At 36.0% G+C, this 25,986-nt stretch overlaps 1 protein-coding gene across 3 annotated transcripts in view; it reads right to left on the bottom strand.

Annotated features, from left to right (window-relative positions):
• Positions 1-25,986, bottom strand: part of POLQ (DNA polymerase theta) — a 115,977-nt gene that overhangs the window by 68,925 nt on the left and 21,066 nt on the right. For 2 of the 3 annotated variants that reach the window (XM_019729623.2, XM_019729624.2), the window contains exons 2-10: positions 20,356-20,803; positions 19,703-19,882; positions 17,645-17,775; positions 15,902-16,058; positions 14,159-14,267; positions 10,337-10,556; positions 8,227-8,374; positions 5,123-5,269; positions 1,069-1,281 (exon numbers count right to left, since the gene is read on the bottom strand). In XM_019729623.2, coding sequence (XP_019585182.2) covers positions 1,069-1,281; positions 5,123-5,269; positions 8,227-8,374; positions 10,337-10,556; positions 14,159-14,267; positions 15,902-16,058; positions 17,645-17,775; positions 19,703-19,882; positions 20,356-20,533 — 1,483 coding nt within the window. In that variant the 5' untranslated portion in view covers positions 20,534-20,803. Of the gene's footprint in view, positions 1-1,068; positions 1,282-5,122; positions 5,270-8,226; positions 8,375-10,336; positions 10,557-14,158; positions 14,268-15,901; positions 16,059-16,727; positions 17,150-17,644; positions 17,776-19,702; positions 19,883-20,355; positions 20,804-25,986 lie in introns of those variants that run through there. The other variant, XM_074331249.1, reaches the window with a different exon arrangement.

Raw genomic sequence — 25,986 nt, 5'->3', positions numbered from 1 at the left:
TAAAACAAGAAGGTAGCGTGTCACCTTGTTGAACCTCTGCAGGGAATGTGTGCTTCCAGAGATTCCAACTTTTCATCGCTCTGCACATGTCCACAAAAGTCCCACAAGTATTGATTTGGGGGTTATGAATAAATTTTAGTTAAGTGAGCAAATTCACAAATACAAAATCCATGCTTAACGAGTATTAACTGTATTTAGGGACTTCACATGACAAGTTACTCTAAAAGTTACTTTTCTCAGTATACTACCCAGCTTTTTGTGCCCAGAATATCCCACCTATTTTCCCATTAAGACTTTCTCTTTTCTCCTGGATATCCTAGTATCTCTTCAGTAGTCACAGAACTGTTTGTCTATTTATTTTACACATAGTATAATACTGGAGTCAATAAACAACATCCTAGAGAAGATAAAGTGACAGAGAATGTTCCTCCCAAAGTTCTTAATGTTAGAAGACTCATAACAATTTAGCCACACCCAGAATAATGTAAGAGGTTAGAAATAATATTTGCTGCTATCTTGATATTTAATTCAAACAAGCCTCCTCCTCATTGTTTAAGACAAAACTTTTTTGTTTGGACTGCTGAGGCAAGATAAAAAACTGAGAAGGTTGTTTTCACAGACAGCACCAATTTAGTGAGAAAAAGATGGCATATAAAGTCCCTATTCCCAAAGTGTGAGAGTGTTTCCCAGCTCTCAGCTCTCTTAGACCTGTTGCTTAAGCAGAACTAATACCCATGAAAATTACTCCTTTCATTAGCACTAAATAGTAGACTATCATTAAAAATCATATTCCAGTTGTGATAAATTATCTTAACATAATACTGAATCGTTTCGTTGTATATAATACAAAAGAAAATCTTAATTCTACATTAGCAGAAAATCAATGGTTGACAACATGAAAATTATAAGTTATACTCATTATAAATATTAAGTAAATCGAAAAATATGACATTAGTGCTTTGGATAACAAACACCACATCGTGAGAAATGGGTCGCCAGGTATTAGCCAAATTTCAACTATAACGACACTGTGCTTAGCAACGCTATTACAATTAAGTTCAAACTCACCTGCTGTGTCTACTCCTTTCCTGCCAGCACGACCAACCATCTGCTTATAAGTAAGAATATCTAAAGTTCGACCACTGAAAATAGGAGTCCGAATAATCACACGACGTGCAGGTAAATTCACCCCAGATGACAGAGTAGAAGTTGCTGCCAAGATCCGAATCTGACCTTGACGGAAAGCTCCTTCAATGATATCCCTCTCCTCAAAAGTAAGACCTAAAAAAAGGAAGTTACAATAACATGTACAGTTGGCCCTTGAACAACATGGGGGTTATGGGCACAGAACCCACATGCAATGGAAAATCTGTGTATAACTTTTGACTCCCCCAAAACTTTACTATTAATACTAATAGCTCACTGTTGACCAGAAGCCTTACCAATAATATAAACAGTCAATTAACGCATATTTTGTATGTTAAATGTACTATGTACTGTGTTCTTACAATAAAGTAAGCTAGAGAAAAGAAAATAATAGTAAGGAAATCATAAGGAAGAAAAAATACATTTCTAGTACTGTACTGTATTTATCAATTTATCATTTACCATAAGTTTATGCTATCTGTTTACAAGATGAATTGTCTCAGTACCTACTTCAATATTGTCTTATATGATACAAAACATGTAGATATTATATGTATTGCTTACACTAGACATCAATAATGAAGATAATGCGAAAAAGAAATTCATACTTAATTACAAGTATCAGGATTCATGCAATGAGAACAAAGCAGCAGCAAAGATTGCTTTATGGCAGTCTAGTGTAATCAGTATGTTGCTTCATGGTAGTCTAGTCTACTCACCAAAGAACGAATTGTTATAAAATTTTTATGGCATACAGTATTGTAATCATAATACAGTATTTGGAAACACTGTTACAGTTTTTTAAAAACCACTTACCTGTAATGATAAGCTGATACAGTTTCTCCAATTATGAGAGGCATACTGTACGAGTACAGTAATGTAATTCTTTGAAAGCAGTTACAAAACAGTAAGAAAACTAACACATTATCAATTGTATATTAAATATCACTCACCTTATGCCTATCTAAGGATAGGCCACCCATTTTAATACACGTCTTGCACATGATATTCTACACGATGAACCCTTAGGTGATGATGATGGTGATGGTGATGATGACACACGAATGTCTAAGACAGTTCTTGCCATACAGTCATTAGATTTTCCCATGAAGACACACACACACACAATATAAGTTTATGTTATACACAAGATAAGTTTATTAACCGTATGGCATGAAGATTATTTACTATTCATTAAATGGAAGTGGGTCATCATAAAGGTCTTCATCCTCGTCATCTTCACGTTGGGTAGGCTGAGGAGAAGGAAGAGGAGGTGGAAGGGGAGGCAGGAAATGCAGGCACACTCAATGTAACTTTACAGAAATATACTGTAATTTGTCTGACTTTTTTTGCTTTTTCACTTCTCTGAAAATGTTTCTATACAGTACTCCTCCTACTGTTTGTTTTAGGTCCAGTGCCCATGTCATAGAAGGGTCCATGTTGTAAAAGAAGTGAAAAGCAATCTTGAATAATTGGGATCCTTCTGTCAGACTGTCTAATGTCAATTTGTTTCCTCGCACTGCTTCTTCTACGTCTTCTTCCTCATTGTCTGGCACTGGTTCTGAAGCACTCATCTCCATCAAGTCAACGTCAAGATCTGTATCTTGAAACCCTTCACTCCCTACCCTTTTTGTCATATGCACAGTCTCTATCGTGATTTCCTTCATTGGCTCGGTCAGCAATCCTGGGAAGACATGCATATCTGGACACATTTTTCTCCAACAGGAATTTATTGTTTCGGGCTTGATGGCTTTCACAGCTTTTTCTATTAATATAACAACAATGGCATTTTCAATGCTGTGATTCTTCCAGACTTTTCATCATGTTCTGCGTATCAGAGTTCTCTTCCATAGCACTGGTGATCTTTTCTATAGGATACCCGGTGTAATGAGCCTTAAAGCTCCTTATGACCCTCTGATCTAGAGGTTGAATTAGAGATGTTGTGTTTGGAGGCAAGTAGACCTTGATGGCTTTGGTGTTAACCAGAGATATTATCCAATATTGAAAGAACTTTCAAAGGCAGTGCCTTACTGACAAGGTACTTTCTGACTTCAGGGACAAAGCATCGATAAAACCAATCCAGAAAAAGGGTTCTCACTACCCAGGCCTTCTTGTACAACCAAAAGACGGGCAGCTGGTGTTTATCTTTCTCCTTCAAGGCTCAGCAGCCAGTAGCTTTATAGATAAGGGCAGTCCTGATCATAAACCTGACTGCATTTGCGCAAAACAATAGAGTTAGCCTGCCCCTTCCGGCCTTAAATCCTGGTGCTCATCTCTTTCTTATTAATAAATATCCTTTGTGGCATTTTTTCCCAGAATAGGGTACCTTAATCGGCATTAAAAACCTGTTCAGACAGATATCCTTTCTCCTCAATGACTTTCTTCAAGGCATCTGGGTCGGCAGAAGCTGCTTTTCCTGTTATCTTGACATTTTTTAAGATAAACCTCTTTCTAAAATTACCAGACTATCTTTTTCTGCCATTAAATTCTCCAGCTTTAGCTCCTTCACCTTCATGCTGTTTTAAGTTGGCATATAATGACTTCACTTTTTCTCAAATCATATTAGAATCTACAGGTATGCCTTTCTTATAGCAATCCTGCACCCACATAAGAGCTGAATTTTCAATAGATGATAAAAGGTATTACATAAAACGTGCTGGGTTTTCACGCCTGCTGGCATAGCTGCAGCAGAGGCTTCACAAATTTCCTTTTCTTTCTTTACAATGGTCCTTATGCTGGCTCTAGTTATCTTGAAATGGTAGGCAACGCAGCTGTAGATCTCAGTCGACAGCACGTAGCAAGTATTCAGCTTTACCTTGTAATGTCATGACTTTTCTCTGCTTCTCAGTAGCACTTCCAGCATTACTACTGGCACTTCACAAGGGTCCCATGGTCTTAATCAGGTTTACAGTATTGTATTAAATACAATGAAAATACATGAGAACCACGAGAGATCATTTTTCACTGTGATACCCAATTTACTGGAGAAACAAGCTGCTCACAGGAGATGATGAGCGTCACAGGGCATTTTAAGTGGGTACTCACAACACTTGAGCTCATTGCAACGGCAACAGAAGGTAACTACAAAACAGTTACAGTAGTACAGTATGTACTACAGTCAATTTTATGCAGTTACGGCTTAATGCTGCATCTTTACATTTGTTTACATTTCTCTCGACAGCGAAAGGTGCCATGTATGGTCTGTGTTTGCATGCATAAGTTTAGATAAATTTTATTTTTTTATGTTTGTGTATATTTTATGATATCAAATGATAAAATAGACTAATACCTTATGTATTCATGACATACCTAATTTTTTCTTAATTTTTTTGATATTTCTAAGCTACATGGTTCATCTGTGATTTTTTTTTCAAATTGTAGCAAATCTCTAAAAAATTTTCCAATGTACTTATGGAAAAAAATCTGCTTATAAGTGAACACATGCAGCTCAAACCCATGTTGTTCAAGGGTCAACTGGGTGTGTGTGTGTGTGTGTGTGTGTGTGTGTGTGTATTTAAAATTTTCTTTATATATAGCATAATAAAAATGTTAAGTTGAAAAGGTTAAATTCCTAATTTTAGAAACTATATATTCTTTATTTGTTAATTTTATTAAATGTATTGGGGTGACGTTGGCTAATAAGATTATCTAGGTTTCAAGTGTACAATTCTATAGCACATTATCTGTATATTGTGTGCTCACCATCCAAAGTCAAGTCTCCTTCTGTCACCAGGTATTTGACCCGCTTCAGCCTCTTCTATCTACTCCCTTCTAGTATTTATATACTATACAGATAAGTAAACCTAAACATGTTTGTTTTACTCTTATTTAATATTAATCACTCAATTTCTTAAAATGAAATCTAAGAGTATTAAGTGTGGTTAACAAGAAGTCAAATGAACGTAAATACAAAAATGAAGACATTGTGAGGATTTTTGAAGGGGGCTTCTTAATAACAGGTTATAAATATGCATACCTGCATGATGAAATGCTACTCCCCATGGTACAGTTTTTTGTAATACAGAGTCCAGTCCTGCAGGTGAACGTTTTAGCTGATCAATCACTTCTAGGAGGCCCTTTTGTTCTAGTATCACTGGTGAAAGTTCAGATGATCTTACCAATCCTGATACCAAAAAAAAAAAAAAAATTATCAACACTGTTCACCTCTGTCTGGAATTCCTTAAATGTTATCTGCCTAAGTCATCACAGACCTAACCACTAGGACAATGGTTCTGAAACTACTACATATAATATTCTGAAACTACTACATATAATATTCACCTGAACATCTTTTAAAAGTATTGATGTACGGCTCTCGCCCCTGGACATTGTGATACAGTCAGGTACAACCTGGACATAAGGAATCATAATCTCCCCAGGTAATTCTAATGTGCACTGAAGTTCAGGAAACATTGTAGCAGAGTGAGATCAAGCCCATAGAAGGGGACCAAAGGAGCCGGCTGAAGGAAGGAGAGGGTTATGGATATTGACTACCATGCAGAGGCTGAAAACTAAAATCCTTGCTCAAAGTGTGTCTCATCAATCAGCAGTGTCAGAATCACCTAGGAGCCTAATTCTACGGGACAATTTTTCTAGCCTCATTGGCACCCATGTGGTAATTAAACACACATTACCTTCTGTTTTTGTCTCTCTGTGTAACCTTCTCCCGCAGTAAGGCCTTAACTTTCTTATATGCAGGAATTATGTCTTCTTAAAGAATTTCCCCGTTTTGGATTTCTGAACAAGTAAAACTTCTCATAAAATACATTTTTATTTTTCAGGTTAACTTAAAATTTTGAGGACCCACAGAGAGTTGCCAATGTTTTATTATGCTAAGGACATTAATTTTTTTTTTAATTAACATCGATAAATACCTTTATTTCAAAAGAAAAGTCACATTAACAAAAACAAATATTACTAGGGATAATTTCAGAATTTATACTTCAGCTTTATGAAAAATGTACAGCCTTGACTTTACTTTTCTGGTGAAAATTTCATCATAGCTCAGGCTCCAGTCCAATCATTAGGATTTGGGAACCACTGCTATAAATAAAAATAAAAGAAACTCAAGCAAAGAAAATAATACAAGATTCTGGTTATTAAGGAATATGGTACCATGGTACAGCATAAGGAATATAAGTTGGCAAAGTACAGAAAGTATTGATTAAGAGAGAAGTAGAAAAGATATTATAATGTTGGACCAGAGCTACCCAGTATAAACTTCAGGCAACATTTGCTTATTGGAGCTTGGTATGAGATCTCCATCACCCACCCTCATGATGCCACTGGCATAATAAATAAAGTCATAATATACCCTAATATACTGTGACAAGAACTGGTCTCTGTCTTCCCTATACTTACCTTGGACCCCAAGGGATCATAGGCTAGTAAAAGTGGTGAGGGAACAGTGCTCATCCTAAAATCAATAGAAATATATACTAATGGTTATAGCCATACACTAGATCACTACTCAGCCATAAAAAAAGGAACAAATTGATAAATGTAACAACCTGGATGAATCTTAAAAATATCATGCAGAGTGAAAGAACACAGACACAAAAGACACATACATACTATATTACATGAAATCTTAGAAAAGGCATGACTAATCTAAAATGAGAGAAAGCAAATCAGTGGTTACCTAGGGCTGGGGATAAAGGGAAATATCAAAAAAGCAAGAGAGAAGATTTTAGGGTGATAGAAATGTTCCCATAGTGGGAATTAAACAGCTGTATACATTTGTTATAATTGATTAAATTATACGTTTCAAATGGGAACATTTTATTGTACATAAATTACACCTCAATAAAGCTGATTTTAAAATACATATGTGTTTCACAGCACAAAAAGATGCTAAGTCCACCACACATTTTGAGTTCTGCTTCTCTTCTCAGAGAAATTAGATCTCTAACCAGGAGTGTGAGGGAAGGACCTTGGGTGCTGCCTATTAAACTGTTAACACAGAGCTATTGAGATTTTGAGCTCCATTCATGCCAAAAATCATGTCAATTATCAAGCAGAGGAGTAAGTAAGGGAAAATATCCCCTCACCTGGTTAAGAGAACCAACCACATGTCACCCACTGATCATGTCAGAGCTGGAGCAATATTATAGATTTCTCCCTTCACATCTAATTGGTGACAATGGTGATTGTACCACTGGTATGTCAAACAAATCCCTCCATCCTTCAGAGCCCCACTGCTTGAACCCGTGGTTATAACCTCACCCTCCCTTGCGGGGCCCTATTGGCCTCCTAATTGGTGTGCTTTCTCCAAGTCCTTCTTATGTTCTGCTAGAAGGTTCTAATTTGCAAAACTTATTGTGTCATTCTTCTGGTTATAATCCTTCCATGCTTCCTCATGAAGTTTTCCTCCATATCCTGATATAGGATGCTTTTCACAGGCTGACTTCTGCCAAACTCTTCTAGCTTGTCTCCTATTCTCACCTTCATTTCATCTTATGATTCTTCTGTTTCCCAAATACACCATACCAGTGTTTATCAAACTCTAGTGACTGGCAAATCACCCTCATGATTATTACCATATTCATATAACACCTGTATGATTTTTTTGCATATTGTTTTTTTAATTGACCTCATTTTTAACTAAAATAAAGGCATTTCAAGTGAAAAAAATAAAATAAAATACATATGTGTATAAATACATATATGTGTATATACATATGTGTATTATGTATATGTATGTGTAATTGTTTTTGGAGTTGGAGTTTGTAAATATAAAGAAAGATATGGCTGTTCACCCCAGAAAAATGCGTATATTGTATATGAAGTTTTATATACAATTTAGTGGCTTCAAAGCTCATAGATCCGAGATGGAGAACCTGATACATACTTGTCTAACTCCAGTACACCAAAATCTGAAGATTAGCCTGAGTGTATGTACACATTGTCTATAATGAGTATAAGAAGAGGATTAGTTACAAATGCATAGTTTTGTAAGGAGTGCCCATGGGGCAGGTGGTGGTAATGAAGAAAAAGCCATGCTTTGCTAATATAATCGTTAACATTACTTTCAAGAAAATGTATTAAGTATGGAGGATTTTGTTTCAATCAGTAACTTACCCTCAGCTTGATGGTGCAGATTGTAAAATTCATGGGCAATAATGTCTGCCAGCTTCTCACACCATTTCTTTGATGGACAGAAAAGTAATACCGAATGGTTATCACGAATGGTCTCATAGCATAAACTAACAACATGGTCTTCATCTCCCTAAAAAGGAAAAAAATAGCCACTCTAGTAGAACTTTCAAGACATTTCACATCAGTTTAAAGTCATTCATTTTGCTTCATGGGGAAAGTTTTTTCTACTCAAAGACATAATAAAAATCAGTTACAAAGTCAGTAACAAAACAAAGAAAAAAACAAAACAAAAAGAAAAAAAAGAAAGAAACCTCCTTATGATATAAGGTAAGAAGAAAAAATTTTGTATTCATTCAATTAATACGTATTGACCTCCAACCTTTAAGCAATGGGGATATAATGGTGAGCAAAAGAAAGTCAAGATCCCATCTTCAAGGGATTTATGTCTCACTGGGAAAACATTAAAGTACTAAACAAATGTAAAATGTAATCATAAGCTGTACTATAAAAGAGAGTTTTACAGTGTTTTGAGGCCTCATATTTGACATATACTTGACAGAAAGATCTGAAATAAATATTTCCCCGAGATAATGATGATTTAGCTGAGAAATGAAGGAAGGGAGGTATTATCTCAATGAGGGACAGACGAACTATGTCAGGCAGAATGAAGAGTATATGTGAAAACCCAGTGGTGGCCAAGTGAGTTTTCAAAACTGGAAGGTCAGTGTGTGTAAATGGGTTAATTAATTCATCCATCCATTCACTCACTAAACAAGTATTTACTATGTGCCAGATATTGTTTTAGGCAATGGGAATGGAGAGTATTGTTCTAGGCACTGGGGATGGAGAACAAAGCAGAAAAATAGCTCTATCCTCAGAGTTTCTACTCCAGTAAAAACAGATAGATAATAACGAAACCAAGATAAGTAAAGTACATAGTATGTTCAATTTTGAAAAATGCTAAGGAGAGAAATAAAACAGGCAAAATAGGGACCAGGAAGGGAAGGTAATTTAGAAAAGGTGGCCAGAGAAGGTCTAAGAAAGTGATATTTGAATAAAGGTCCAAAGGTGAAGAGTAAACCATACTGATGCCTGGGGGTCGAAAGCATTCCAGACTAAGAGAACTTGAGGAGGGAGATTCCTGGCATATTACGGAATAGCAAAGAGGCTGTGGAGGGTGTCAGAAGGAATATAGTGAGGTCAGAGCACTAAGAGGGTGGGGGCAGATCATGTGGGCCTCGAAGGCTACTATAACGACCATGGCTCTCATTCTAAATGGAACGGGGAACCGTCGTAAATTTTTGAGCAGAATGGTTACATGACCTGATGTTCAATTTAAATGGATCACAAGCTCCTCCTGACTTAAGCATAGACTGAAGGGGACCAGGTGGGAAGCAGAGAGATCACTTAGGAGGCTATTTCAATAGTCCAGGTAAGAGCTGAAAGTGAGTCAAATAGAGGCATGAACATGGTAATAGAAGAAAAAAAGAGAATAAATTAATGTGCTTACATATATATTCATTGAGGTAATTAAGGCATAGTCAAGTGAAATTTGGGGTACAGAGCAAAACAACTGAATAAGATTCCATACCAGGCATATGGAAGCTACAAATGCATACCTATGAGGGTACTGAAACACACCAATTTAATCACAGCCATATCAAGTATCTCTATTGAGACATAGGTCTGACTCCAAAAATGATGCTTTTTCCACTCTACTAAATATTATACCTACCATCTAACAAAAGTTTAATTTTCCACATTAATGTTTAGTGTAAACTAGGCCATAAGAAAATATTTTCCCAATTAAAAAGAAAAATCTACAAAATTAGGTATTATTTTGTATTACTTATAGGAAATGATAGTCATTTAAATTGAAGACACAACTACATTTCCTCTCTTACCATCACCACCAATTTTTAAGATAAAACCAATTAGCTTAACATTAATAATCCTTCTAATAGATACATAATGCATATTCAATTACTTTGCAACCCCTAATTTACATAACTCAAAAGCTGTTAACAACTTGCTAGAAAATGCAATCAAACACAAAATACTGGTGATACTGAGGTAAAAATATTGACTTAACCTTCACTTGTAGCATGGGTTGAAATTCCCTCACAAGCTTCATTGAAGAGTCATATATGGAATTTCCAATTTTTACTGACTCCAACAGTGGTACAGGACGGAAGTCAGTGCGGTAGAGTTCAGCATTCAACCAGGAAGCCACAAGCTCCAAATTAGGAAGAGTAGCACTCATGCCAACAATCTGCACAGCATAAGACAGAGGACTGGCTAAATCTGCCTGGCTATGGAAAACAAATGACAATGATGTTAAAAGATGCATAGTATTAATTGCAAACAGGGCTGCTAGCAATATTCTTGGTCATGTCCTTTGGTACATACATGCATACATTTCTTTAGGGTATAAACCTAGGAGTAAAATTACTGGGTCACAGATGATCTTCAATTTTATCAGATAATGTCAAACTGTTTTCCAAAGCGACTGTATCACAGTAACACCCTACAATCCATGTGTGCTTTATTGCTCTACATCCTTGTCACCATTTAGTATTGTCAATCTTCCTAATGTCAGCCATTTTGGGGAGTCTGAGGTGATATCTCTCCGAAAAAGCAATTTACATTCCCTTGATTACTAATTAGATTAAGCGCCATTTCATATTCACGGACCATTTGCATACCCCGTTTTAAAGTCCTGTTCAAGTTCCTTGTCCACTGATATATTGGCTTGTTGTTTTTCTTATTGATTTGTAGAATGTTCAGGATAATGACTTTCCTCTTTCATCAGTTTTTACTCATCTTTACATCTTTCCTTCTATTTTCTGTGGCATTATTTTACAATTTTTTTCCAAGTTCTTGAGATGAATAATTCACTAATTTTTCAGTCTCTCATCTTTAATAATACATATGTACATTTTATACTATTAATTTCCCTTTAAAATCAATTTTAGGTTGTTGCCATGTCTTGGCTATTACGTATAGTGCTGCAATAAACATCGGGGTGCATAAATTTTTTTGAATTAGAATTTTGTATTTCTCTGGTTAGATACCTAGGAGTGGAAATAACCAAAATGCCCATCAGTAGACGACTGGATTAAGAAACTGTGGTACATTTATACAATGGAGTATTAGGCAGCCATAAAGAACAATGAAATCTTACCATTTGCAACAATATGGATGGACCTAGAGAACATTATGCTAAGTGAAAGAAGTCAGACAGAGAAAGGCAAATACCATATGATCTCACTTGTATGTGGAATCTAAAGAAAAGAATGAATGAACTAATCAGAAACAGTCTCAGAGACATAGAGGAAAAACTGAGAGTTGCTAGATGGGAGGGGCTTGGGGATAAGGGAGAAGGTGAGGGGATTAGAAAGCACAGTCGGTAACCACAAGATTGTCATGGGGATATGAAAGACAGTTTGGGGAATGTAATCAATAATGTTGTAAAGATTTTGTAGGGTATCCAATGGACACTTGTCCCATTAGGGAGACCAGCTCAGGGATGATGTAGATGCCTGATCACTGCACTGTACACCTGAAGCTGAAACTGAACAATAATGAATGTCAACTACAATTATATATATATAATATATATATATATAATATATATATATATATATATTAATATATATATATTAAATATATATATATACACACACACACATACACACATATACATACATAGTTACGAGAAGTGGAGTACAGCATTAGGAATAGACACAGTGGAAATGTAATGGCTGTATGTGATGTCAGAGGGGTAGCAGATGGGGGGAGGGGGGTTATCACCGTGTGAGGGATATAAATGATAAATGTCTATTACATTGTTTTGTACACCTGAAACTAATAAAAAAAAAATTTTAGATGCATTTCACAAGTTCTGTTAGGACATATTTTTTATTATACTTTCAGTTCAAACTATTTTCTAATTTCTATTGTGATTTTTTTGATCCAAAATGTATTTCTTAATTTCCAAACATGGGGGCATTTTCTAGTTATATGATTTTCTTATATTTATTTCTAGTTTAATTCAACTGTTATTAGAGAATATATTTTAAATGACTTAAATCCTTTAAAATATATTGTTTTATGCCTCGAACATGGTAAATGTTTTTTGTAAATGTTCCATGTAAAACTGAAAAGAACATATATTCTGCTTTTATTTGATAATTGTTCTACATACATCCACTAGGTCAAATTTGCTAATTGTGTTAGTTATATCTTCTATATCCCTATTGAGTTAGGATATAGATGATTATCTACATCTTTTCTCACATACTGCAAGAAATGTGTTAAAATCTTCCTAAACTGACAGAGCTCCCAGACTGAAAGAACCTTTTGAGTTTCCAGCACAATGAATGAAAATAAACCATCACCAAGACACATCATTGTGAAATTTCACAACACTGAGGAAGAAAAGGAGCACCTAAAAACTCTCAGAAAGAATTTTTTAAAAATTATACAAAGGGTAAAGGAGCAGCATGGCATTGGATTTCCCAACAGTAATGAAGTAATGTCTTGAAAACTCTAAAGGAAAAAAAATTCAAATCTTGTCTTTTACACCAGGACAACCTATGAATTAATTGTAAGGCATTTCCAGAAATGCAAATCTTCAAAAAAAAACTATACCGATAACAGCCTGTATACTGAAATCAAGTGGAACATCCTGGATGATATCCCTACCAAAATGAAGAAGTAAATCAATAGAAAGGCATGTGATTCCAAAAAAGGGGGCCTTGACTCAAGCAAAAAGCTATTGGAATGAATGATAATGATAAAAAGAGATCACAAGATAACTGTTATGCAGCATATATATAGATTAACCACCTGTCCAGATTGGAACAACTCAGAAGAATTTAGGAGAAACTTCAAAAAGATGAATTTGGTAGATAGAATAGCAAATGTATTGGAACATGTTAGGTGAAGATTTACACAAGTGTGGAAGAGGCTGGGGATAAATTAGTGATAAGTACATAGAAAACCAAGCCATTAATCAAAAAAAATTTTTACTAGGGCAGTCGGTTAGCTCAGTTGGTTAGAGCCTGGTGCTCTTAACAAGGCTGCCGGTTTGATCCCCACATGGGCCACTGTGAGCTGCGCTCTCCACGACTAGATTGAAACAACTACTTGACTTGGAGCTGATGGGCCCTGGAAAAACACACTTAAAATAAATGAAAGTTTAAAAAAAAATAAGACATTTATTAACTTCAGAGAAAAAAAGTTACCTGGAAAGTAAAAGTAATCGTAATATACTACATGGCGTAGTTAACAGTGGTATTTATATAGCCATAACAGTGTAACCAAATACTGATGTAAGCAAAATTATAACTATATTTGGAAAACAGGAAGATGATGAGAAAATAAAGAGAGATGGCGGATGGGGAAAGAGACAGGGTAGGGTAAGAAAAGAACATTAAAAAGAGGCAGATCTCCATTTTCCATAGTAAGAAGTCAACATATAATGTGTAAAACTAAAAACTCAAGTAGCTGCATTTAGAGACGCCACTGTAAATAAATTTTTATAAAGCTATGAGTTGAAAGTAGTTGTTTCTGGGATGTGGGAAATAAAGAAATGTTATTTTTCAAAATTAGCCCTGCCTATTTACATAAAATCTGTGTATAACTAACAAATACAAAAACTGGATTTTTAAAATTCTATCATAAAATTCTTCTGTCAACAACCAGAAGCTTCAGAATGTTTACAAAATAATCTAAAATCACTCTCCATCTTAGATACTTGTTTTAGAACAAATATGAACTGCTGTACATGAGTTTGTCCTAAATAATTACTACTTTCCTTCTTTAATTTATGTAACTCATTATGCACTTTCATAGATACTGTCTCAACAGTGTTTAGAATCTCAGGAATGCAGTTATTTCAGGGACTCACCAAGACGCTGATTTCTGAGTAATATAGCAAATCTTAGTCAGCAAAAGTTCCAGCAGATATCCTCGGTGAGAGTCTCCCAGCATATGTAATTCATCCACAACCACCGTTCCTAAAGAGATTTTCCAGATACTAGGTTTTACAGAATTTCACAATTCTAAGAATCTGATATCTTATACAGTAAGTAGCTGTCATTATAATAGATTGCAGGGGATGCAAATTTCAAACCATAAAACAAAAATCAGAATCCACATGATATATAATTCTTTTCCAAGATATTTCAGGTATAAGTGATCCTATTACAATGTATTCTGGATCTGAAAATCAATGATTAGCTAAACTCAGGGGAAACTGCTCCTCATTACTCACTTTTTAATTGGTAACCTTATAGAAATATATATACAAAGAGATATCAAAGACATCTATGACAGTTATTCCCTGTGTTGACTTTCCTATGAGGAAAACAACCAGGGCAACCATACTCATGTTAGAAAGAAAAACAGAATCAGATCAAAAAGAAAGAGATGATTTTAAGGGATGTTTTCATTTTATAATAGTAGGTTAGTGAGTCAACCTATGACAAAACATAAATATGACCATAATCCTCTTCTCTACTACTAGGATAATCAAACCAGTCTATGCACTTGGAATAATGCTGAAGAATTACTGAAAACTTAGTATCACTCAATACCTTCTTCAGTTAAATGTTTTCATGCCATCATAGTTTCCACATGCACTGGTGTCCCCGCCACATATCTTCCCCACCAAAATCAAAATCTTTTCACACTATTTCCTAATGACACATGGTGCTTCTTTTTCCCATCAGTAAGCTATCTCCAAATTACACTGTATGATGAGTTATTTTAGCATTTGTTCATACATTCATCCAAAAACTATTTATTCTACCTAGTGTTCCAGGCACTGTGCTGGGTATATTAGATGTAACACTTAATAAGATTCTATCGCAATTCTCAGGATATTTAAGATCAAATGGGGCCACAAGTAATACAACAATTCTGATACAAATTGATGTTATTTCTCTCTCCAAGCTTTGTAGAATAGAGCTCATGTCTTATGACTCTTTGATTTCACTCCCTACTCCTACCCTACCATAATTATATCATTTAAGTTCACCAGGATCTCAATAAGTAGCCTACTGATATTCTTGTTGCTTTGTTTGCTGCTACAAACATTCTCTTCCTGCTGCTAGTTCTACAAAGGGGACTTTCCTAAGTGGTTAAAAAAAGAAAACAGCATTAAGGTGGAAAATCTTCCTACTAGAGTCCGAAGCTCAAATACAGTGTCAGTTTCTGTAGTTCCCTACCATTTCCCTGTTAACTGGTAGCCCTTGGGTACAGGCCTAATCCAGATATCACAGCACCAGAATATAATAACGAATACACATATACACTAATTGCAAAGATGGAAAATCCAGCCCCAGCATGCTTCCCTCTATTTCTGGTAAAGTTTAGAAAGGAAAGAAGCAATGAGAAACGACTTGATGGCTCAAGGATATCCTCTATGTTTCGTAAAGTGCAAAAATACAAGAAAGTTGAGTTAATAACAGGAGAAGTACACAAATATTTTTTTTCCACACAGAGTTCCTAACATTACAGATGCTAATGTCCAGAAGTAGATGACAAACAATAGAAGAAAACATAGGACACATAGTCACAACATCTCCACTCCATTCCATTAAAAAAAAATGGCAATAGAAAGTATTTGCTTACTTCCTAATTTTCTTACCTAATAGATCCATCTTATTTTCTTCTATAAGGCGATTGATCAGACCATTGGCTCTCTCAATTGTGCAAACAGCAATATCCAAGGAGGAGAAATGCCGTTTTGGAGAAGTACTGCCCATGTAACCATCTACTTTTATTCCTACTTCCTGAAACAGACTCTGAATTGAGTAAAAAGGAACAATACAGGTGAAAATATTTTATATTCATGAATTATAAATTGGTTCTATACCAGAACATAGACATAAGTATCTAAAGACATTTATCAGATTACTGTTAGTTGTTCTTGGCCAGGACACACTGGTTCTTTCTAGAATCATATACTAAAATTATGAAATTTAGAATCGACAAAACTCAGTACAGAGAATTTCTGTTAAGGCAAAATCAAATTAAGTATGCCATTTTAATGACAATATATTTTAATCAGAGCAGTTCAAAGAGCTTTTTATAGAAATTAAAATCGAAGAAAATCTACCTTAAGCACTAAACATTTTTAATCTAATTAACAAATGAGAAACTAGCTCTTTCTTTAATGCTAATATAACACTTTAAGAAACAAATTTAGGGCGGCCAGTTAGCTCAGTTGGTTAGAGCGTGGTGCTCATAACACCAAGGTTGCTGGTTCGATCCCCACGTGCACCACTTTGAGCTGCACCCTCCTTCAAAAAAAAAAAGAAAAAAGAAAAACAGAAACAAATTTATACTTCATGAGGAAATTATTCTCATTATCTCACTAATTTTTATATAATTAAAGAAGAGTTTTCAAAAGTCAAATGCTATGGGACTTCGATGTTAATTTTTTTTCTTAGTTTAACTTTTAACTAACATACCTTCTCAATAAAAAGGATCCTTTCATCATTTTGTTACTTTGGTCTAAGTTGAGAAGATGTTACCATGTAGGACCAGCTTTGTTGGCTATTTGGCCTCTGAAATAACCGTTAAAAGATTTATAGAACCATAGAACTTTAGAGCTGTTCATTCAGTAAGATATTTCTGAGTGTTTACTGAGTTAACCCATAGTACTGGGGTTAACATCCTTATTTTACCGAAGAAAAAACTGAGGCCCAGCAGATTATGTGCCAGGCCTAAAGACATAGCAGCAAAACTGGGAGTAGAACCCAAATTTTTTGGACTACCAATATAATAATCTTACCATTCCGATAGCACATTTTTTTTCATTGCAGAAATCACAGTAATAAATTTATTCTATGTAATGGAACACTGTATTTGTAAAAATGCGTTAAAAACCAGTGAGCATCATACAAATGAAAAATGTTATTGTTCATTTTTGCAGAACAGAGGAACAGACCACAGGCCTGGAGCTTCACCTAAGTACCAATGGATCCTGTTCTTCATCCCTTAAATGTTACCAAATGGCCCTCAATTAGGATGGCATATGCTTCCTTAAACACTCTTTCCATGCTTCAGTCTATTCCTACTCTTCAGTTAAAATGTTGATTCTTAGCTTGCATATTTATATACGAATTGAATAGTCTCTTCCTAAGGAAAGGTTTGTCAATTTCACCACAATTTTCACTAATTACTCTTTTAATTTGATGGTCTTTCTCCTTCATGCAATAATACAAAAATTTCCCTTCATAAATGGTCAACACTTAAAGCTACATTGGGATGCAATAAAAGAAACTTTATTTTCCACTTGCTTTTATAATTCTTTTTCAAATGAATAAAGCCATGGCTGCCAATAACAGGCCTTATCACAATTTCAAACTTAGTACAAGAACATTACCTGGAGATAGTATTTCTTCTCTTTAGCCACAGAGACAAAGGGCAGAATAAACAAAGCTTTCTTCCTCATTTCCAAAACCCGCTTCAAAATAAGTAATTCAGCAACAAGAGTCTTCCCAGCACTTGTAGGAGCTAAAACATGTTATTCCACAAGGTTATCATAAAAAGAAATAATATTTGATGTACTGCATTAAAAAATGTTTTAAACCATATCCAGTAACTACAGCACCTAAGACTAACCTATCATTAAGGCCCAACTAACGTTTGAAACCTTTATACCTTTAAATGCCCCTAATTTCAAATTAACTCTCTGAAGTCTCACAATGAAAACAGGGAATTAGTAAACATATCTTTATATCAAGAATAAATGATGGGAAAAAATGAAAAGAAAAAAAAGAATAAATGATGAGTATTATTGAGTACCTAGGCTGTACCTGAAGATCATTTCCTTTAACAACTGAATGGCTAAAAGCCCTGCTTTGAGGAAGGAGATGAACTTTAACATATTGTGATAGGAGTTTTATAGAAGTTGAGGGAGAGGAGTTGTTAGGAAGTTTATGGAAAGGAAACAGACCTTATGAGAAGGAAGGGTAGCAGGAAAGAGACAAGGAATGCCAAGCAGAAAAAACAGTGCAAACACCTGGAGGAAAGCCTGGAATGTTTAAATGCCAGTAAGTAATTTAGTAAGACTGAAATGTAGCACAAGTAGGGGAGTGAAAAAAGAGATATGAATGTGCCACATGAAAAAGAGTTTTATAATCCCACCATGTAAGGAATTTAGAATTTATCCTGAAAGCAATGCAGAGTAACTAGTACGTTTTATGAAAAGGAGTGACAAGATCATATTTGTACTTTATAAAGATCACTTTGGCTGCAGGAGCAGAGCAAGGCCAGAGAGAAAAGACAAACTAGTTATAAGGCTATGTTGCATAATCTAGAAGAAGGATGATAGCGAGTATAATCTAAAAGAGAGATGATAGGGGTGCCAAAAAATGTACACACATGACTTGTACACGTATTCATCTTTTGCTATCAGTATATATTGAATATTACAATTTTAATACAGTTTTTTCCTTTCTTAAAATGTGTATACATTTTTTTGGCACCCTATGTATGATAGTAATCTAGGTAATGGACCTAAGAACAGAGAAAAGTAGTCAGAATCAACATATCTGAGGTTATAGACACTGGACTTGGTGATTAGTTGATGTGAGTTGGTACCAGAGTTATGAATGACACCCACCTTTTGGTTTAAGCAATTGAAATGGTCAGGCCATTCTACCACTGCCACTAATTGCCACTAGTTAGCACTTACTGTGTACTTTCTATGTATCCCAAACTGTTCTAAGTGCTCTCTCATGCTTACTTGCTCTCTCTCTAGTAATTTGCAAGGTTACACAGCCAATAAGTGGCACAGTTTTCGAACGCAACAAGTCTGACTCCATTGCCTGAACTTATATCTACTGATAAATTGTCTAATTATTTTTTGCAACCATAATGAAAAATCTGGATGACTCATAATTTCAGAGAAAACTGATACAAAGGAAGTGCATCTTACCAAATAACCAGTTTCTAAAGTCAGTATAGTAGAAAAGTTTAAAAGTATACATGTCAGAGTTGTCCTTGAAAGCCCATATATAAAGTATATTACATACGGTTTTGTGTATTGAAACCTGTACAAACAGGTCAATTTATAAACATATAATTTATAATGTTCACACACGGAAAAGCAACTGAGATAGACTGAAGGAAGAGCAGATTTGTACCTCTCATTGTACACTCACTTTGGACATAGGCGTGTTGAGCGGAATGGCAAGCAGAATAGTTCTCTTTAAGCTGTCTTTCCTTTCCTTCCCTCCACTCAGCCATATAATGGATTTTGCATAATTTAAATATAAATATAATGAGACTCCATTTTTCATATATATTTTAAGGCTTTCTCTAGTTATAAAGCACTGTCTCAACCACCTTTAAGAAAATCATAACTACCTCAATATAGTATCCTTTACATTCATAATGTTTTTAAAACAGAGAACTTAATTTTCACAAATTTGAATACCTGAATAGACTAAATTCTTTCCTTCCAGGACTTGTCCAAGCAAAAGGCACTCTGCCTGCCATTTAAACATCTGTTTTACACCAAAACTGTGATATTTCTCCAAAACCGCTGTAGGAAGTCCCCAATTTGCCAATAGCAGCTTGTCTATTTGATCGTCAGGAACTGTTTGCTTGCATTCCTCTTTCAGGAAAAAAGAAAAAATAATTAATAGTTGAATTTAATTTAACATGCCTTCAGCCCTCCACTGTATTTTGGAATTCCTGTGTGTTGGAAGGAGGCTGTCTATATGAACCACACCTGACATAAAACACATCCAGTGTAAGATCTGTAAGGAGTACTGGGCACTATTAGAAGCAAGCCCTCTCCAGGTTATGAGCTTTAGCCACCTCGGAAGTTGTTTCTGTAAAGATCGAAAGATCCAGAAACCACTTGAGTGTTACTACGAGGCAGTCGCTGAATATAAACTGAAAGCACGTCCGTGTCTAAACAGAAAGTGATCTGCCGCACCGAAGTCGAATCACAAACTGAGAAGGAGACTAGAAGCTGAGTAGGTTGTGCAAACAAGCAAGCTTCTCGCGGTGAGAACACCTCTCTTCACATAGTCCGGCTAAACCGCCCATCTCGCCCGTTGCCCACCGAGTGCCTAAGAGTACCTGCAGCTGCGGCCGGCGGGCGGCCTCTGTCCATCAAACTGCGTCCCAGGCCGGGGGGCGGGCTCAGCACCCGCCCCGAGGGGAGTAGGGGACTGTCACTGCTGTCATCGCCGCTTCCCCAGGAGTCTGAGCCTAATGTTGAACGCCGCCGTTTCCCACTCCGGCGCGGATGATTCATCGCGAACTCTTCTCGGCTGTTCAGGGACAGCCACAGTTCCAGCGTCCTCCCCTTCGGGAGAAACCGGACCTGGTGACAGGTGTATCTGTCATCTTCCCGCCACGGCCTTCAAATTCAGGCCTCCGAGCCCGCCCCGGAACCATAGAGTTCTCAGGCATGAGAGTAACCTGAGAACCATAGAATCGTGGGGAAGGAGCGGCTCTCGCGGAGTCTTAGACCTCCGGCCTTTCGTCTCGGTGGTTGATTGGTGAGAGAGAACCAGAGTTGGACCTATAATAAACCAGGCGGGGGAAATGAGTCTGCGTATATGATCTGCATTTATAATCTCTCTGGCCTAAACATTTTCTTTGTGTCCATTTCTGGTTTGAATAGCAAGGTTTGCTAACTTCTTAAATGAGCTGCCCGTGATAGGTAGATCAAGGGAAGTAAGTCTTCCTTAACACATTGGTATTTTAAAAAAATTATTGCAGATTTTGTGTGTAACATATTATACAAGTAAAACCCAAGATTTATAATGGAGCATAATAGACTCCTCTCTCCTAGAGTATGATGGTAGGGGCAGAACTATATTTTTTTTACACAATTTCCACTCTAGCCATCGTACGCTCTGGGTACCATGTGGTGGGGAGTTAGGGACTGCTGGTGAGTAGACCCCTTAGATGTTGTATGAACGCTGCAAGGAAGAGACTCTGGATGTACCTAAGTCATCATTCTGTGCCGAGAGCTTATGAATGGACGTGTGCTTCACCTTATGGCAAGGTAGAATCAAATGATTTCTGGACAGTAAATTGCTGCCGGTTAATTACCTAGTTGCACAACCCATTTCGCCAAGCAAATCTAGTAGGCGAAAGCCCTGCTCTGAAGAGACTGTGCTATATTCTATAACACTGAAAAATCTCAAAAGGGCCAGTCCAATGAAAAAAAAAAAAAAAAAAGACTTATAGAAGTCTGGGAAATAGCCTTTGAGTGTCAATTCTCCTGTGAAATCCTAGCTTATTAAAAAAAAACTTTTTTTTCAAGCAATATTCTAAAATTCCACAAGATGGAGACATTACTCCATAAAGGAAACATTCTTCCTAGTTATTGATACCTTTTATGTATTCATTCACTTAATTATTGACCATCTACTGTGTGCTGGGCCCTGGGTATACCACAAGGAAATGGCATGAAATAGCTCCAAATCTCAAAGAGAAAGGGTCTAGAGAAGGGAACAGACATTAAACTAATTAGTTAATTAATTATTTTAAACTATACTAATGCTCAGGAAGAAGTGAACAGAGTGCTATCAAAGAAATAAAAGGGAGCCTAATTTAGATTGTAATCATGGAAGAACTTTGTGAGATTCAGTATAGCTTGGGGTCCGTGCAACTCTGTAGCCAATCAGTCTAGGTTTGAAGATTTAACAGCTGTGTGATCCTGGGCTACTTGCTTAATCCTCTTTTTTTTAATCTATGTGATAGGAATAATAATAGTAACAACCTACTTGATTATTATGAGCACTAAATAAGTCAGTAAGTGTAAAGTGCTTAGAACTGGGCCCATCACATAGTAAGTACTATTCAAAGAAAATGATATTTAAATGTTCTATTGCTCTCAATGTAAATCCAGAATTTTGATAGGAAAACAATAAACCAAAGAAAATCTCTCACAAAGGTATTCTATTTTTATTAGGTGAACTGTGATCAAATGAGGAAAATAATTAGGAAGGAATTGCAAAGAATGGTTTATGTCATCCTAGTAAAAAACCTAGAGAATATTTTTAAATTTACAATTTATTTCAAACATTCAACATCTATTTCTAATTTAAAAAATTCTTACAAAATAAAGAGAAGGCTACTTCTCAAAAATATTAAAGAATTTTTTATGCTGACAGTTACTGTGATAATACTAATATAGCAGAAATATTTCCCATCTGTCTTTTAATTGTGTCTGTGTCTGAGCTTGTTTTCCTTGGCATTTTTATCTGTGGTAATTATTCAAGGCCTGAGTTAAAACCCTCCAGAAAAATAATATGCACATATTTTCTGCCAGTGACCTGGGAGATATACCAATTCTGGACCACTTTAAACTTAATCTCTGGGTTGGCATCTTTTTCTTTTTTCTAATATAAAAGTAGTAGAATGATATTAGAGACCAAAAGCCAGATTTGGACAGGCTTCCAGCCTTATCACCTCAATCTATAGAAGGGATATTTCTGTTTTACTTACTAACGGGGATACACATCTTGGGTTTTGGCATTATACAGGAGATTTCAGATCGTACCTCTTTCCCTACTAGGAACCCCAGACTCCTATCTCCCAGAACACATCCATTAAAACCCACATTCTAGACCCCCAGGGATCAGTAAACATCACTATGGAAAACTTGGGTTCTAATGCTTCACTTCTTTAGATTGTTTGATTATTTGACATTTCTGTCCTACAAGGAAACTTCTGGTTTTATCAGTTTAGTCATGAATTATTTTAATATATTTTTTTACGTAACATCCAGAATTTTAAGGAAAAGCGTGCTGTGCTAGAAGTGGTTCCTTGCTCAGTCTAATATTGCTGAAAACAGAAGCAAAGGAAACTCAAATAACAATTGATGTACATTCAAAGATATCATCTTCTTATTTTAGTAAGTTTGCATAAATAATGAAGACTGATTTTTTTCCATTCAAATTGCAGAGGTTATATGGGAAATAAGATTTACACAAACTACATTTGTGAATTGATTAAAACAGCATCATCTACCCAGACTGAATAAATTCTGTGCTTCTCACATGAGTGGAATTTTGCAAAAAAAGGAAAGCTGGAAAATCTACAAGATCAGAAATATGGGATTCTAGTGATGCTGACTGGGTCTAATGTGCTCAGACTAAAGAAGATGCTGAGTAAGAGGATTTTGTGTTTGAGATCACTGGTTCTCAACCGAAATAACACCAGTGGCTGTACATTACGATCCTGTGGGGAGCTTTAAATTTGCCATCCTATGCCTGGAGATTCTGACATAATTGGTCTAGGACAGACTCTAGGCACTGGTCTTAAAAGCTCCCTAGGTGTTCCTAATATACTGCTGGAATTGAAACCACTGGGTAATCCGAGGGATGAGGCAGACTTGAATTCAGGTGGCTTCGCTGAGAAAATTTTATTAAGAGGGTTAAATTAACATGGAACTCTGAAAGGGACTTATTTCTCCATAATGAGCCAAAGAACTCGTCGAAATAGCTTATTTACAGATGGGGATGGAAGCAAAACTGAAATAACTTCAAAGGTCTAGGTTAAAACATCAGAAAGCCATCTTAACGGTGGTAAAACTAAACAGTTAATGCCTGAAAGAGACTAAATTCATTGAATATGTAATCACAAACCTGTAACTTCTAAATGCATATATAGGCCGTTCTCCCACATCTCACGTGGTAACAGTGCTGACTGCCTGTGCAGTAAACACCACGCAGACACTGAGGAAGAAGGATGAGCAATAAGCCTGGGAATCCTAAGGGTGTGGTTTTAGAGTAGAAGTCGTCTTTGATTAGATGGGGAGAGGGATGAGTATTCTGCCTGGGGAAAAGTTATCAAAAGGAGCCCTGGTGAAACAACTTTCTGCTTGGTTTGGGTCAGATCACACCTAAGCAAGCACTCCAGGACTTCCATTTGGGTCTTTGAATGTAGAGTTTTTATTTTTTTATTATATTTTTAATATTTTATTTTATTTTTCAGTTGCAGTTGACATACAATATTATAGTCGTTTCAGGTCTAGTGATTAGACATTTATATAACTTATGAAGTGATCACCCTGATAAGTCTAGTACCCATCTGACACCCTACATAGTTATTACAACATTATTGACTATATTCCCTGTGGGAGTGTACAGTTTTTAGATCAGCCCTTATAGATTCAGAGAATTTCTCCAAATGTTACTTTTTTTTTCTTCAATACTCTCAATCCTACCCCTTTTCTTATTTAGACAAATCTTCCCCAAATCAACAACAAACAGGAAAACTGGGTAGGGGGGTTGCTTATAACTAGCTGTTTGGGTGGAGGGCTTAGTCAGGGATAAATTCTCTATCTATAGTTTCACTTATTCACTTTTCTTCCCTTCCCTTTCTGTTCACATTTAGTCACTATTAAGATAGGATACTCTTCTGCATAATGCAATGCAAAATTGTATCTTTAATAAACTCAGAGTCCTCCATGGAAAGAATCCTTTTATGGTAAGGGAAACCTTACACTTATCTGTAGTTTTCATGTTAATAACATGGCCCTTAAAGTGACTCATAGGTATCCTTAAGTGTAATTTTTATTATGTATTAGACAATCTTTTGAGTATGAATTGGTAAATAAATACATTTCAGAATTCCACCTCATTCCTTCTTAAAGTGGGACCAATTTACAAAGATCACATCTTCAATGCCCATGGTGGCATTGCACATTCTCGGTTATGTCAGTGACAACTGTGAAGGACAAGGTCATACAGATCCTCCTCTCCTATATCACCTCATCTTCAAGGACAAAGCAAGAGTGTTTATCTGGGTTCAATAATGTCATAAGTATCTCATCACCTGCATTACAAGCTATGGAATTTGGCTTTATTCTTTGGACATTGGAAAACCACTGAAGAACAATGAAAAAATAAGTAGCAATTTATGTTAAAAGATGACGCTAGGTCTTGTGGGGTTGGTGGTGGGGGAGCATGGGAAGGAATATAAAGGAGCAAAAGCAGAATGAAGGAAATGAGTTAATAAGACTATTGTTATCTTCCATTAAATAAACATTGATAGCTTTTTGGTAGCCATGGAAATTATCAGATTGCTCGTCTATGCTGAAAGTAGATTGCTTATGGATTCAACGTAGGGTGCAAGGGAAAGAGAGAAGTCAGGGATGATTATTTTTAAAACTGGAAGCTCTTTGGCATAATTCAGTTGATCATAGCATTTTAATTTTGCTATGTCTGCCTAACTGTTACATTTTACATTCATTTATTCACATTTAAACATCTCTATACCTACAAGGGTCAAAAAATTAACATAAATCAGTAAAGTGGAATGAGTGGAGACTGTGAAAAACTAGTTTTCTTCCTTGGAAATCACATGTGGCAAAGACCAACAATAGCTGTCCCCTAGTAGTTATTCACCTCCTCTTGCATAGTAACAAAATTCCAAAATTTTACTTAGGCTCATGGCCATCGAAATCACAGACTATAAGTTAGGCTTTGGTGAGGAAGGCTGAACTGTATGAATGATATAAAATAAGAGATTTGTTAAAGGTATTAGACCTTATGAAACAGTGGAAGATGGTGAAGACTGCTATTAACCACCACTTCTGGCAATGAGTCTGAAGTCGTTGCAGGTCAACAGGGCTGACAGTTGGGAAGGAAGGCCAGATGTGAAGCAGCGAAGCGTAAGAATAACCTGGAACCTGCCAGGACAAACTGGAGTCTGTAAGCAAAAACGAGAAACCTCATTTGTCTCTCA

This window comes from Rhinolophus sinicus, linkage group LG01 (assembly GCF_036562045.2).
Source record: "Rhinolophus sinicus isolate RSC01 linkage group LG01, ASM3656204v1, whole genome shotgun sequence".
Classification (NCBI taxonomy): Eukaryota; Metazoa; Chordata; class Mammalia; order Chiroptera; family Rhinolophidae; genus Rhinolophus; species Rhinolophus sinicus.
Note: the sequence above shows the minus strand (reverse complement) of the source record. Positions and strands in the feature narration are given on the sequence as shown.